At 36.4% G+C, this 16,722-nt stretch overlaps 1 protein-coding gene across 1 annotated transcript; it reads right to left on the bottom strand.

Moving 5' to 3' along the window:
• Nucleotides 1-8,433: 8,433 nt before the first annotated feature.
• Nucleotides 8,434-10,626, bottom strand: LOC6565697 (protein jim lovell). Its single transcript, XM_043216044.1, has 2 exons — nt 9,010-10,626; nt 8,434-8,706 (listed from the first exon to the last, which is right to left on the bottom strand). The coding sequence occupies exons 1-2, from the start codon at nt 10,522-10,524 to the stop codon at nt 8,533-8,535; spliced, it is 1,689 nt and encodes a 562-aa protein (XP_043071979.1). The 5' UTR covers nt 10,525-10,626; the 3' UTR covers nt 8,434-8,532.
• Between the last annotated feature and the right edge of the window lie 6,096 nt (nt 10,627-16,722).

Consider the following 16,722-nt stretch of genomic DNA (forward strand, 5'->3'; position numbering starts at 1 on the left):
AAGAAAGTAAACCCAAAAAGCAAAAGAAAAAAAAAGGAAGAAAGAAAGAAAGGAAAGAAAATAAAACAAACATGTTAAGCAGTAAAGAGACAGGAAACAAAAAAAAACACGTAGAGTATGTTAAACAGCAACATTTCTTTTACACAACATATATCGATGATGATATAATTTTACATTGACATATTTGCATACATCTGTATGTCCTTAGCAGCTAAATGAAGGAACAACACACCACATGGATCTCCTTGTAACAAAAAACTACATTTAAATGATGAAGAGAAAAGAAAAGAAAATACATACATACATAAATGGATGCGTACATATATATATATAGATATTTATTTATTTATATGTATATATATATGTATACATACATACATACATACATACGAATACCATAAGTGGAAGACATTGTTTATTATTATTTTGTTTTTGTTTTTATTATTATTATTTCTCTTTTCATTTTGTTTGTTAATTAATCTCTCTCATACGCTTAAAAAATTCTCTGTTTGTTTTAGAAGCTGAAAACTAAATACTATATTATTTTTTATATGTATATGTATACACAATGTTACTAAGTGAAAAAATCGATCCAGGCTTTGTGCCGGTGTTGGTGTTGGTGGTTTGGTGGATCGGATCGGATCGCTGATGACGACATCCTCGCCGCCCCCACCCCGCCCGCTGTCTGGGCGTTTTTTTATGCAACCGAATTGTGATGATGTGATAGACTTATAAAAAATACTAATTAAATACCAATTAAAAATGAAAAACAAAAAAGAAAAAACGAAAAAAAAAACATGAAAAACAAAAAACAAACGAAGTAACAGCCCAAGCCGACAATGGCTGAATATATATGTTATGTATTTGTATTATTGTCGTGTATATATATCTATATATGTATATTACACTATATACTATATGTATATATATATAGACAATGTCTGATGGCTATGCCAAAGCCAAAGCTTTATGGCTATTAATATGTATTATGGATGACATGAGGCACACATTCTTTTTTTTAAGAAGTAAAACCTATAAAGCGCGATATTTGTATTGTATTACCTATAAGTTGTTGTGAACACCCACACACACACCCCCTACACACCACACACACACACACACACACACCACACACACACCACACACACACGCATACACATACAGAGTTAAACGAAACATAAGCAAAAACAAAACAAAAACAACAAAAAAAAAAGAGAAAAAGAAGTTGAAACTGAAACTGATAAATTTTAAGCGTAACAATCTGAAAAGATGCAACGAAAAACGAAAAAAACTAAAAACTAAAAACAAACAAAAAAAATTGAAAAAGTTTATGAAATTCAACTGGAACTGCAACTTGTAAAGTTGAGGCAATCATTTTGCTAAACCTTTACACAGTAATTCTCTCTATCTCTCTGTCTCCTTCACACTGACTGTCTCTCAAACTATTCAACTTACTGTGTCTGTCTCAGTCTCTCTTTATCTCTCTCTATATATATTTAGCTATATATATATGTATATATTTTTACAAATATATATATGTACATATACAAAGATGATATAGAACATATATTTTTGAAAGTATGAAGAATGCAACTTTTGAAAAAACCAACAAAAACAAAAAACGTAACCAAGAAAACATACGCAACGCAATGCAACGTAACGTAACGTTAACCGTTAATCATTAACCGTTAACGTAACAAAAACAAATGCAACGTATTTGCTAACGTTGTTTCGTTTCGTGATTGTTTAGAAAACGCAAAAAGCAGCCAAAAAATGAGATGAAATTATATATGCCGTTATTAAAAAAGCAAAAAAACATATATATATATGTATTTTGATAATCAAGCGATAATTTTTCTGTAAATGATGATTTTTGTGTGTATTACTTTGCTTCAAGCGTATCTTATGTTTAATCATTCATTTTGTTTTTTATATATACCTAATATATACATACATGCCAGCATATGTATATAGACCTACAACCACATACAATACAATACAATACATACATACATATGTACATCCTACTGCATACATTTATCAAAAGCCAGCCGCTGGTTATGAAGTGAGTGAAAATGCATTTAAAACGAAAAAAAAAAAACAAAACAAAAAAAAGAAAATGAAAAAAAAAAACAGTGCTGGTCGCAAAACAAATTGAGAGCGCCCAGCGTCGTTCGCACAATTGCCAAAATGCACACACACACACACAAACACCCCACACAAACACACCACACATAAACACACCACACACAAACACACCACACGCATACACATACTTTTAAGCGCCAAAGTAAGAAGCAGTTTTTGAAACATCAGGAAAAACTTTACACAAGCAAATTAAGCAAAGACAGCAGCGAAAACAAAAACAAAAGAAAGAAGAAGCAATTACAGCAAAATCAATTGGCCAAGTGAAAATGTTCTAAATAAAAGACAAAGCAAAACAAAAAATAAACGAATGCAGCATTGTAAGTGATAAGCAAAATTTTTGAGATTTTGGCCGAAATGTAGCTAAAATGGTCTGAAAAGAAGGTATATAGGAAAACAAAAAAACAAAAAAAAAAACCAGTAAGAAAGAAAGTTGAGAATGCGATAGAAAACGTGAAACCCCATTGTGATACAGTTACAAAATAATAAAAAATGAATGTGTAGAAATACGTAGAAACATACGTTAAATGTTAACATTGCTCGTATCAATATACATAAGTACATATGTATATGTATGCATACATACGTACACACGTACATACATACATACATACAAGCAAGCAAGCAGCAAGCATGACATGCATGCAATGCATACTTATATCGGCAATGGCATTTGACAACGCAGATGAAGAATTATTATTATTGTCACGATTGTATTTCGACAGCAGCAAATATGTGCGCAAGAAACGTTCAAATGAAAACTCCCAAAATATGAACATACTAAATATATAAAAACGTATAATATTAAAAAGCAAGCCAACAATTTATACAATCTAGTTTTTAAAAACTCACCTTAACACTCAAAGACACACACACACACAGAGAAACACATACATACATACATACACACACACACACACACTTATAAGCTTCTAATCACATGTGTAAGCTATTCGGTTAATTTGGATGGGGAAAAAACACGAGAAATTTTCTTAATTTTTATATTTGTTGTGTTAGCAAACAAAAAAAAAAAAAAAAAAAAAAAAAACAAAGAAATGAGAAAAGTAAAACAAAAAACAAATACAATTTGTGTAAGCAGATGCAGATTCTTAGCCATTTCGAACGAGCGTGCATTTAGACATACATATACACATACATACATACATACTTACATACATACGTACATATATATACATAAATTATGTAGTATGATTAAGATTTAAACAAGGCAACAAATGAGAAAGAATTGGAACTAACGACAAAAACGAATGAAACACGCTGGAAATAATAATGTACGCCGTGGTCAAAATGTAATTTGAAGAAACCAAACAAACAAACAAAACAAAAGAAAATTAAATATAATTAAAGAAGAAAGAAGCAAACAATTTGATGAAAACAAGCTAAAGAAAACATACTTATTTAAATGAAATGTTTAGAGCTTAAGTAAACCCAACAAAATGCACACACAATATATAAATATGAACTCGAGTTCGAACTCCAAATTGAATTTGAATTCGAAATCGAAATTCTTCAATTAAACATACACGTGTATGTGTTTACAAATGTATGCATGTATGTATGTATATATATATATATATATATGTCTACACATATATGCATACATATGTAAACACATACACGTGAATGTTTAATTGAGGAATTTCAATTTCGATTTCGGATTCAAGTTGGAGTTCGAGTTCGAGTTCATCATCATATTATGCAACAAGAAAATGAAGCAAACTAAATGTAACCAATTTATCTTATGTATATTAAGCAACACACACACAGACACACGCAGGCACACACCAACACACACACACAGAAACACACACACACGTGCACACCACGACCACCACTCCTTCAACGAACCCTTAAGCGCCTAACCCCAAACCGCCCCCTCTCGCCCCTCGCCCGTCTCTCTCTCTCGCCCCAGCCACCCAAGGACCTGCACCCCTAGCCCTAGCCCTAGCCCTAGCCGTAATTATAGAGATGGTCTGAAATGCATATTCGCAAAAATTATAACTTTTTGGGCAAACCTAAATACATACATAAAAAACAGACAGACTCATAACTATGTGTGAGTATGTTTAAAAAGCGAATGATATCTATGTAATTAAACAAACACTTTTAAACAAATCTTGCCTTTCAATTGTTTTTCTTTTGGCTTAATCCATTTTGGGTAAGTAGCTGCAGCAAACAAACGACAAGCGGATGCTGTTCAAAAGTCAATCAAATCCAAATCAAATCAAACCGGAAAAAGGAAGCATATTCCTATAAAGTATGTATAAACTTGACCCACATCAACAGTCGACTCGATTCTGAAGACTTCCCTGCAATTTGGAATACTTTTGTATACTTTACCCAGTTCATCGATAATTTGCTGTGTAGCCAAAATATCGAAATAAATCGATTGCCGATAGCAATAATCTGATGAACCTCTGCGAAGTCCATGCTATATCCAATAAAAAAAAATACAATATGCAATATAATTCTCCAATTTTTATTTAAAATACCATCTGCATCTGCATCTGTTTATCTGTTTTCTTTCGCATTTTATAATTTTTACATAAATTTAACTGTTTTTTTTTTTGCTTTTGTTTTTTTTTTCTTTTTCGCCGTTGCATCATAACATAATTCGCGCTTGCTGGCTTATTGTGTTTAATTATCTCTTTTATGTATACATTCTTTATATGTATGTACTTTAATATAGTATGTATACATATATACATACACACATATATATATACACATGTATATATTCATAATACTTGCATTTCATTTCCATGTGTGAGCTGCCTACAGTTTTTGTTGCCATTTTCATATTCGGCTTATGCATTAGTAGATTTCAACGTGATTTTTTTATTATATTTTTTTACAAGACAAAAAGAAAAATTTGATTTTTTTAATAAAAAATAGATACATTTCTTTAATAGTAAGCTGTAGCACAACTTTTTGTATTTGTTTGTTTTCTTTTTTTCATATCTTACAGTTGATTTTTTAAAAAAAATATATATTTTTCGTTGCTATGGGTTTTATCTGTTCTATCATCATTTGTTTTTATTTTGTTTTCAGATTTTTTGTGACTATTGTAACAACATTCGGTTTATTATTTTATAAATTACAATCGAATAGTGTCCAATTGCAGCTGTGTTTGTTTTGTGTAAAATAAGGGTTATTCGCTCTTGTTTTTTGCTCTTTATTCTTCATTTGTTTGCTGTGCACAACTCTGCTCTGCTTCTTCTCTGTTGTTGTTGTTGTTGTTGTTTATGTGTATATATGGCTTATTATTATTTATTTATTTATGCTCAATGTATACGAGGTATTTGTTTTGTTTTGCTTTTGAAAATCATATATGCTGCATATGAGTCGACCTATAAACATTTCCAAACATATGCAAACATACATACATTCGTATATATATACATATATATATATATACGACTTTCGAGAGATCATAACGAAAATTCAACACAAATTCAAATTAAATTTCAAATTCTTAAATTCTTCTTAATTCGCAACATTTTGTTGCTTGAAATAGTTTTCCAATTGCTTTTAATTATACCCATGCAGAGGGTATATTATATATTCGAAAGTTTCGAAAGTGAACGAGACTTCTCCGATTCGATTTTAATATATATATTGTTTAAAGCGGCAATTTGACATTGATTTGGAAAAGATCTTTTGATCGCCGCGAATGCTTCCTAGAGGAGGGACAAAAGCTGCTCTATCTTCCTAAGTAAAGAGAGCTGATAGAAGCTTCTGATCATTTTATCATCTAATTATCATGTTGGATCGGATCACTATATATAGCTGCCATAGGAACGATCGATGGAAAGATGAGTTGCTGTTTGCAAAAACGTTTTCGTTTACCAAAATCTCTAGTTTGGTACGCTTCTAAGATATTACCAACATCGGATAACCATATCATGTAGCTTTCATAGGAACAATCGCTCGGCTCTTATACCCTTATACCCATTATTCAAATTGAACGAGACATCTCTGTATATATACTTGAACAGCACAACTAGTCATGTTCGATATCTTGAAACTTGTCATTGGCGATCGAATCGAACCCACATATTATATATAGCTGCCATAGGAACAATCGGTCGAAAGATGAGTTTAAAATTGTGGCAGACATGACATACCTTCTCACACCATATTCTAACTGCACAAATGTGCAGCAATATCCAGTTTAAAACATATTTAAAAAAAAACCATGTAAATATTTCAAACTGCTGACTAAAATGCAAATGTCTTCAAGGGTATTTGATCGTCGGCGTACCTAGGAAAGCTGCTCTTTCGTTTTTGTTTTTGTGTTTGTTTTGATTGCGTTCGAAATATGAATTTCTCAAATTTTCGTCTTACAATAGATAAAAAATAATAATAATAAAATGAATACATTTACAATTACGAGTATGGCAAACATTTAATTGAGACAGTGTCTGTTTTTTTTGTTTTTTTTTTTTATAAAATGTAAAATGAAATGACAAACGTGTTTGGCTTAAAAAAAAAATTAAATATATATCGATATATATATATATATATATAGATTAATGTGTGTGTTTATATGCATATACTGAACTGAATACAAATGTCTTTAAAAGGAAAAAGGATACAAGTCTTATGTTTGTTGAATATTAAAGCAACTTAATCAAAATAGTCTTTTGCACAAGTCTTTACACAGCTTAAATGCCCATAATAACCAGTTGGGCATAAACCCCAACTGGGCTTGCAGAAGCTACTCCGATTATAATAATCATAGTAATAGTAATAGTAGTAATCGTAATCGTAATAATAATAATAATAATAATAATAATAATAATAATTTTGTTTCTTTGTTTGTTTGTTTGTTTGCATTTTCAAGTCGATGCTTATCTTACGAATACAAACAATTATCGCAAGTAATAGAAACATACATACATACATATTATGATGTAGGATGTAATGAAATTGCTTAAAATGATGAATATCGTCGAGTAGATGATGTACGCATGTATATATATCAAATGTTTGTTGATGTCGGTTTCGATGTCGATGTTGGCATTTCTAATTACTTATAAAGTATATCAAATGTTTTTTCTTTTTTTCTTTTTGCTTTTTGTTTTTGTTTTTTTTGTTGATCGATTTGTGTTTTTTTTTTTGTGTCTTGTAATAACGCAGCTAAAATGCTGCCTTAAGCGCTAATGATTGTTGTTGTTGTTGTTGTTGTTGTTATGTTGTTTCACATACAAATAAAAATGTTTGTTCGCTTTTCTCATCCACACACAGATTGCATTCTAAAATTATGACTTTTACACACTTTCAGCTGTAGTTGGTTAATGGTTAATGGTTAATGGTAAACTATCAAATAAACATACAGCATTCTCCGATTGATGGCCAAAATTATAGATATTCTATATAGATATTAACTGACTTTTTAATCTTATTGTTATTGTACTGTCTGTTAACTGCACAAAGCTTCCTTTTTTCTTTTCTTCTGTTTTTTTCTTTCTTTTTCTTTTTGTTTTTTGAATGAGCAAAATGAGTTTGGTTTGTTTTTTTTTTGTTTTTTGTTTTTTTTTTTGTTTTTGCCGGGCTTTATGATTTTGGGCGCTACATGAAAAAAGTCATGTTTTATAATACAGTGTAAAACTAATGCTAAATCTTATAAGCGATACATATAATTAAGGGGTTCTTGGTTCAAATATTTCATAATTAATATATAGCTGACTAAAGGCAAAACATTAAATTAAAATATATATATATATTGTTACATATATCTATATATATATATATATATATATATATATATATATATATGCATAGCTTACAACTGTTGCAGCTCATTTCATTGTTCAATGTCAGCATTTGAAGGAAGTTGAGTAAAACGAACTGCTTTTAAAGCGATGATGCGTGTGTGTGTGTGTAGGTGTATGGGTGTGTGTGTGTGTGTATGTGTAGAGGTGTGTGTGTGTGTGTTGTGATTTAAAAAGTACTTAAGCAAATGGGAAGGATTCCTGGCCTGGCTATAAGCACAAGAGCTTGGATTGTCCGTATGGCGGGCACACACACACATACACACACATACGCACGCACACACACATACGCACACACACACACTCACGTAACACACACACACACACACAGACACACCGACAGACAGACAGACAGAAGCTGCTTGCTTCAAAACTTTTGGCTCACTCTCGCTCACTCGCTCACTCGCTCACTCGCTCACTCTCGCTCACTCGCTCACTCTTGCTCTCTCTTTCTCACTCGCTCTCGCTCTCTCTGTCGCTCTCGCTCTTTCTCTCCCGCTCTCGCTCTCGCTCTTTCTCTCCCGCTCTCGCTCTCGCTCTCGTTTCACAAATAGGATGCGTTAAATGCAAGCGTTGCCCAACCTCACGGTTAGATTATGTGCGCCTGCTGCTGCTGCTCGCTCAGCTTGAAGGCCGCCGCATCGCTGAGCAGATGGAACGGTACACCGGACGCCGTTGCCACCTCAAAGCGGGGCGAGGCGGCTGCAGCAACATTGGCAGCAGCAGCGTTGCTATTTGATGAGGCAGCTGCTGCTGCTGCTGCCGCTGCTGTTGCTGCCGCTGCTGTGATTGCTGCGGCTGCCGCTGTTCCTGTTGCTGTGGGGCTGGTGTTGGTGGTGGCGGTGGCAACACTGCTGCTGCCAATGTTGCTGCTGCTGCTGCTGCTGATGGTGCTGCCTGTGGCATTTGCCAGTCGCTTCAATTGCATGGCATCCAGTGGCAAATGATGATGTGCGCTTAAATGATGGGCGCCGGCCGTCGACAGGCTGCCCAGTGTTGTGGCAGCTGCCATTGTTGCTGCTGCTGCAGCTGCCGCCGCTGCTGCTGCTGCTGCAGCACTGCCACTGCCCGCTGATGATGCCGATGCCGATGATGATGATGTTGTTGTTGTTATTGTGCTGCCCGCATGGGAGGCGCCACGTCCGCGTTTACGCTTCGGCAAGATGCCCTTGCGTGCCATATAGAAGCGTATGGTGGAGACGGGTATGTTGAACATGTTGCTGACCGTTTGAAAGGTTTCCCCCTTCGACACACACTTGGCCGCCTGGGCGAGCGATGCCTCCGAGCGTCGCACCCGCTTGTACGATGTGTAGCCATCGATCGAGCTGTGCATCAGCGATGATGACGACCCGGACGTATTCGCCGACGTATCCAAATCGGCGTCCATGCTCAGCGAGAGCACGCCGAGGGCGCCGCTGGTGCTGCCCACAATGTTGGCGGCAACAAAGCCGCTGCTATCGTTGTCCTCATCGTGGGCGGCCACATAATTGTGATCGTCCTCAATCGTCGAGTCCAAATGATGTTGCATCTGCATTTGCAATTGTTGTTGCTGCTGCTGCTGATGCTGCTGCAGCTGCTGTTGTTGCTGCTGCTGCTGGTGCTGTTGTTGCTGTTGCTGCTGGAATAGCTGCACATTCAGCTTGTTGTCGTTGGCCAGCAGAAAGTCATCGAACGGCTCGTTGTATGATATCCAATTGCTGTTCGCATCATCCGCCGAGTCATCCTCGGTGGGTGCATTTGAATTGTTGGAGGCTGCTGCCGAGGAGCCACCAGCATTGGCTTGAATTAAATGTTGTTGCTGCTGCTGTAGCAATTGCAATTGCAGCGTATTGTTGCCGTTTGTCTGCTGGCGCTGTCTTTGCTCCTTCTGTTGCAATTGCTGTTGCTGTTGCAGCAGCAACTGTTGCTGCTGTTGTTGCTGCTTGGCGGTTGTGCTCGTCGTCGTTGCTGTTGAGTTTGTGATCGTGTCCTCGATTTCTGTGTTCTCCAAATGCAACTGCTGCTGCTTTTGCTGCTGCTGTTGATGAGATTCCTGTTTGGCTGGCAGCAACACTGTCGCCTCCTGCTTCAGATTCGCTGCTGCTGTTCCCGTTGCTGCTGCGGCTGCTGTTGTTGTTGTTGCTGCTGCTGCTGCTGTTGCTGTTGTCGCCGTCGTTGCCGTCTCCTGGGCAAGTGCATCGTGCCGCATCTGTTGCAGCTGATTGTAGTTGATTGCCGCCTCGGAACCGTATAGGCCACGGATGCGCAACTGTTCGGCACAGCGCAAAAGCTGGCCAAGACCCGCCTGCGTCACATTCACCTCACCTTTGTACATGAAGTCGACCAGTGCCTGTATTTCCCACAATTTGATCTCGCTGGGCAATATGATGACCGGATGCTTGCACGGATTCTCGGCGAGTATCGCCTCAAAGTATGTCGAACAGGCGGCCAACACCAGACGATGGCAGTGCACCTGATGGCCCTCGCACGCCAGTGTCACATCCACGAACCTTTGGCCGGCCAACAGCTGCGGAAAGGCGGCTCCAATGCTCCCCAAATGGCTGTTCCATCTCACGCAGAACTCCTGTGTGGAAGCGCTCATCGTTCTTCTCCTTGTCGCTGTTGCTGTTGCTCAAATTTGTTGCTATTGTTGTTCTTCTTTGTGTTCTCTTCCAGCTCAAATGTTGCGGATGCGTTTCCTTAACTGCAAAACAATAAGTTGGTAAGCATGAGTCGAATTGGAGCTGATTGTACAAGAAATCTTATACATATATATATCTATATATATTCATATTCATATTCATCATTCATTGTGTTGCTTTTGCATTCATTTCAATTCAGACGCTGCTCAAGCCGCGTTTATCAAGGACATTCAGCAACTCAAAAATAACAAAAAGAAGAAGAAAACAGAGTTGCCTTATTATTATAATTTTTATAACTGTTGTTGTTGTTGTTGTTATTATTATGCAGGCAACTTGCTTTGCACATTTTTTTTTTTTTGCAACGAGCGCCAAATGCAAATTAAAACACAACTTTTATAATCAAAAAATAAATAAATAAATAAATAAAAAATAATGCCAGACACAAAAATGTTGTTGGCAAATAAACACAAAAATTGAGTAGCGAATTAATTCAAATAAATTGATTTTTCTTTTGCTAAACTTTGTGGCGACTGCTGCGCACAACAATTTACAAAATTTGGTTGGTTTTACTTGTTTCAGTTTGAGCGATTTTTGTTAAATGCGCCTTCTTCTCTGCTGCTGCTGCTGCTGTTGTTCGCCAATAATTTGTGACAGCGCCTTGCCTTGCCTTGCGTTGCGTTCCGTTGCGCAAAAATTGTATTTTGTACAGACTCCTGTCCGTGCTTAACATAAAATAAAAAAATAAAAAACAACAACAACAAAAACAAAATGTAGTTTGTGCTTCTTCCTTTTTGGTATCTCAGTTATTGCGGTTGTGTGTGTGTGCGCTGGTTCTTGTCTTGGCTTTTTTCATTTTTCCCTTTTTGCATTTAAACAAACGTCAAAAGACAAAGAATTATACTGAAAAAGTAAAGTAATAAAAATCAAGCATAACAACAACCGACGACGACGACGATGAAGTCGACAACGACGACGATGAAGACGATGAAGACAAGGAAGACGAGGAAGACGATGAAGCGAGCCCAGGAAAGCACACAGGCTGCCGCTTATTATTATTGTTGTTGCTGTTTAGCTGCTGTTGCTGCGCTGCGGTTGGCAGCAGCACTGCTGTTTTCTGCAGACAGCAAGAGAGAGAGTGAAAGAGAGAGAGAGAGACAGGGAGAGGCGCAGAAATATGCTGATGCTACAGAGCACAGCAATTTTGAGCACTTTACTTTAGCATTTTGCGAATTATACAAAGGCAGCAAAGGAAGCAGCGTGGAAAGCAGGAACAACAAAAAACAAGGGAGCATCACACACACACACGCACAGAGCCCAAAGCGTGTGTGTGAGAGAGAGAGAGAGAGAGAGAGAAGACGTCTGCGCAGTAGGCAAAGGAAACGAGCCAAGGAAGTTAAATAAAGCGGCACAGTGTGTCAAAATGAAAAAAAAATTAATAAAAATTCGAATATGTTAATCTATTTATAAATAGATAGACGCTTCGGCAATATTAAAAACACTCTGGTCTAAATTAATCAAAATCACACATGTAATGTGCAAAATGTGTAATATGTTGCTACACCTGTTTATGCTGAAATACAAACAAGTACAAATTAAACAAAGAGAGAAACGAGAGCAGAGCCAACATTCTGTTTTTGGCTGCATTCGAAAGAGACGCTGTTGAAATTCCCCCCGCCCCCAATAAATATATAGTATTTATGCACTTTCTTTCATATCCACCGCCATAGATAAATGTTGGTTTTCAACACTGGCGGCCCTCTGCAAAATTCGCAACTGCTGCGAAAATGGTGCGCTGACAAAACAAAAACCAAAAACAAACTCCTTGTTTCTTAAAGAGAGCGAGCGAGAGAGAGAGAGAGAGCATTGAGCATAAGCACACACAAACACACACGAACAGCCCCTGCGTGCTCAAAGCAAGCAAAAGCGAAATTGCCAGCACTAACAAACGCAACAAATTTTACAGAAAAAGGAAACAACAAAAAATAAAAAAATACTATTTCAGTGTGTATGTGCACACATACAAACATACATACACATAGACACATATGCTCTGGAGAAGACCACGCCAAGGCGGCAACACAAAGAAGACTGTAACACAAAAATAGCATTAAATGCAACAACAACAATGCGCAAAAGTTGACAGCAAAAACAAAAAATAAAAAGCGCAGCAAGTTGAACAGTGCAGAAAGAAGTTGTAATATTTGCAGCACAATTTTAATAATTGGGGGTTGAAAACTTGTTTTAATTTCGGAATGTATAAATGTACGTGCATACAAACATATATACATGTATTTAGTGCAAATCTATGTAAATAGCTGAGTTTTATTATTTAGTGTGCAGTGGAATATATTCGGGTTATTTAATTATTCAAACACGCGCGCTCGCTGCTGGTGCTGCCAATCGACTGGAAACAGAAATTCCAGAAGCTTTATCAGTTGTCTAACTAAATCCAACTGGAAATATCTTACTACTAAAATTTTAATGACAACCTGCTCGTCATTCGTTGTTGATTTTCAACTGTAATTATTATATTTATATATATTTACACACACACATTGAACATATACATTGTGTAACGGGAATTAAGTCGCCGCAGCGGGGGACAAATCAAAATCACGATTGACTGACAATTATGCGTGTTATAAATTATCGATATATTGCAACGGGAACGTTGTCATAGCAGTCAGCTTCCAACTGCTGCTGCTAAAAGACATTAATTTGAAATTTGGGCAAATTAACAGAAAACGCGATCAAAATTCATCTAATCGTAAATAAATATGGGAATATAGTTAACATATTTTGGTCTTTCATGTTTGGAAAATGTATTATTATATTGCAGGAATATCACAAAATAGTTTTCGTTCTGCTTCTGATGATGCTGCTGCACTCAAAACGTATCCCAATAAGAAATGTTCATGCAAAAACGCTGCAGGAGAGCGAGTAGTAAATACAAAAAGGCGAAGAGAGCGGCATATCGCACACCATCTCCCTTTCTCTCTCTCTCTCGCACACACACACACACAGTGTCTGGCTGTACTGTGCGTTTGTTAAAGGAGCGAACATGCTGAAATAAACAAAAAAAAAAAAAAAACAGCAACAACAAAGCTGAAGCACAAAAAGGAAGCAGTCTGTGTGTGTGTGTGTGTCTCTCTCGCTTGCTGCGCGTGTGTCTGTGTGAACAAAATAAATCACAAGAATTGCTGCTGATGCTGCAAAAAAAAAAAAACACAAAACAAAATGAAAAACTAAATAAATAAGAAGCCGGGCGAGCGTCAGGCGAAACAATTTATTTGTCGAAATGAAGTTAAAGTGAATCGACAAGCGAATGCATCAATTAAATAACAAACAAATAAATAATGCACATAGGAAGTTATGTATATTAATTTATATATTATATATATATAGATATAAGTTTATAAACATATGTATTTGGTTCTGTTTGATGAGTGATTTAATTATTTCTGGCAACGCCGACATCGCCTACTATTTATATTTAGTTGCAAGGATGTACAAACACACACACACACAAACATACGTATATGCATAGGTGTATGTGTGTGTTTTGTATTTGCAATGTTTGTTTTTTTCCTTTTTTTTACCTTTGATGCTCTCCAGTTGCCCCTCGCTCCTCTCCCTCCCTTTGCTGACGGCGTTATCCCTGTTAGCCCGCTTTTGTTTAACTTGAATTTTTTTTGCACAAATGGCGTTTGGTACGCAATACACAAACACAAAACACACACACAGCAACAACAAGCAGACACAAAACACACACACGAGCGAAACTTATGTGTATTGATTTTTCGCAATGTTAATGTTTAATATAAGCATACACACACTCACACATACACATATATATACACATAAACACATACACAAACAGCAGATGCAGCAAACAACTTTTGAATATGCTTCGTGCGACGCGCAACGCGCGTGTTTTTTTTTTAAACATTCAACGAATTAGGCGGAATAGCAATGCTAGCATTAATGCTCGCCGTCAACAATAACATGGGAATAACAAAAAATAATTAACCGTTTTGCATGGCCACCGCGTGCACGGCTTTCATTCGGAATTGTTCTGGAAATGCGTTTCGAAATTGAAAATTGAAGTAGAATTTACTTTGCGCACTGCCAACTTTATGTACTGTTCGGCTTGCAGAGTTTAGAGATGGGCGATAGTTTTTGCACATTTCAAAGTAGCGAGTTTTACTGCTGCTGAGCTGAGGAGTCAACTCAATTATGTGTGTGGAGCAGTTCTGTTAAGAGTTTACCTCACAATAAGAATCAATTTATTCTGCATCTGCTGGGTAATTATGATTTATTTTATTTATAAATAAAGAAATTGTGATTACTTTTTATTAAATGACTAAGTTATTGTATTTATTGCGTAAAGCAAACATGCTTTAAAAGGGGCAACTCTATTAAGTGCAAGACCTTCGATTACTGCTCAAAAATAACTGCTTGATATCGATGAGTCTTTTCCATGCATCCCTAACTTGCAGTGACCGAAGTCGTCTCATTCATAATTTTTTTTCGATGTAAATTTTGCTCTATCGTGTATTTATTAACGAATAAGAATAATGTGTTAAGAGTTCAATGTGAATATCGTATCGTCGTGTGTTCGTGCAGACGTGCAATTGTTAAACTACAGCAATAAAAACTGGTACGCTTTCACCTCCTCCCCCAAAAAATTGACACAAAAATACCAACTTTGATGTCGTTTGGCATTAAATAAAAAAAAATTATATAGAAAATATCCATGATCGCAACAGACACCACAATTCCAAAACCGATGCGAAAACACAGACGAACGGAGCACAGAGAAAACTGCATCTTTTTTTTTGCCCCTATGCCTGTGTCAAAGTGTTAGTGGGCGGTGTTTTTTTCATGTTAACATTTTCGTTTTTTTGTTTATGTGGCATACGTGTTCAAAGCGAATGCGCGCATTTTGGGGGGCATCTAACTTTTAATGTTGACCATATTTTAGCATTGGAGTTGTTCTTGTAAATATTAATTACTGCGTGGCAAAAATCAATGCAGTCAGTGTTTTTATGCATATCTTTCTAAGTATGTATGTATGTGTGTACATCGCAAAGCAATTTTTTTTCACTGCTCACATGTACATATGTTAATGCAAGAGTATGTGTGTGTGCATGAGTTCGACAGGCATGCAAGTGTGTGTGTAAGTGTGTCGGAGCGCAACTCAACATGGCTGACAGTGTGGTGAGCTATGAGGAAGCAAGCGGCAGTGTTGCCTCATTTTAAACATTAACTTAATAAATCAGTATACCCATGAAAAATGTTTTTTTACACTGCCGATAAACTGGAAATTTTGCACTATTATTAATTTTATTACGTTTTTTTTTTAAATTTATTTTATTTTATAAATGTGTCTGGGCACACTTGTACGGCGCGCATTTTGACATTTCAATATTTGACTTTGTCATGCACCAATACAAGCGCACATAGCAGTTTTACACAAGCAGCGCTGCTGTGGTGTATTTCGCTGTAAACACACCATAGGGGCCGTCACTGTCACTGACTCGTACTTTCGTACTTGTTATTGTGTCTGTCTGTCTGTCAGTGTTGCCGCCCGTGTCGTTGATTCATTCAATTTTTTTTAGATTTGCCGACAATCGGCCCGTGTACTGCACGTATTATGTGAAATTTCAAGTGAATCAAATATACAAATTGTACATAAGCCAAAATATTAAATATGAATTGTTAGTTAGAAAACGACAACAAACACACACAAAAAGAAAATTTTCCGCTAAATTTGATTGTGTTTATATGTGAGCTCCCTGTGTGTGTGTGTGTGTGTGTGCGTGCTTGTGTGTTTTTGAAAGGGGCAATATTTCCATCATTACTAAAGGGTTTTTCTGTGTGTGTTTTTTTTAAGAGGCGGTGACGCTGTGCCGCTTACTTTTTAATAAGATCAAAAAAATACAAACAAATACTTTGCAGCGCAATTTAATGCATTCATTAAACATTTTTCTTTTTTTTTCTCTCCTTTGCGCAGTTTTTTTGGTGTCTCTCTTCACAAAGCAAACGCAAAACGAAATTGCTTCAAATCTAAACCGAGACGAAGCAGCAACAACTAAAGAAAACAAACAGAAAAAAAAAACAACGAACGATCACGATTAAAAGAAAAGCAGATCAAG

This window comes from Drosophila grimshawi, unplaced genomic scaffold (assembly GCF_018153295.1).
Source record: "Drosophila grimshawi isolate 15287-2541.00 unplaced genomic scaffold, ASM1815329v1 contig_848, whole genome shotgun sequence".
Classification (NCBI taxonomy): Eukaryota; Metazoa; Arthropoda; class Insecta; order Diptera; family Drosophilidae; genus Drosophila; species Drosophila grimshawi.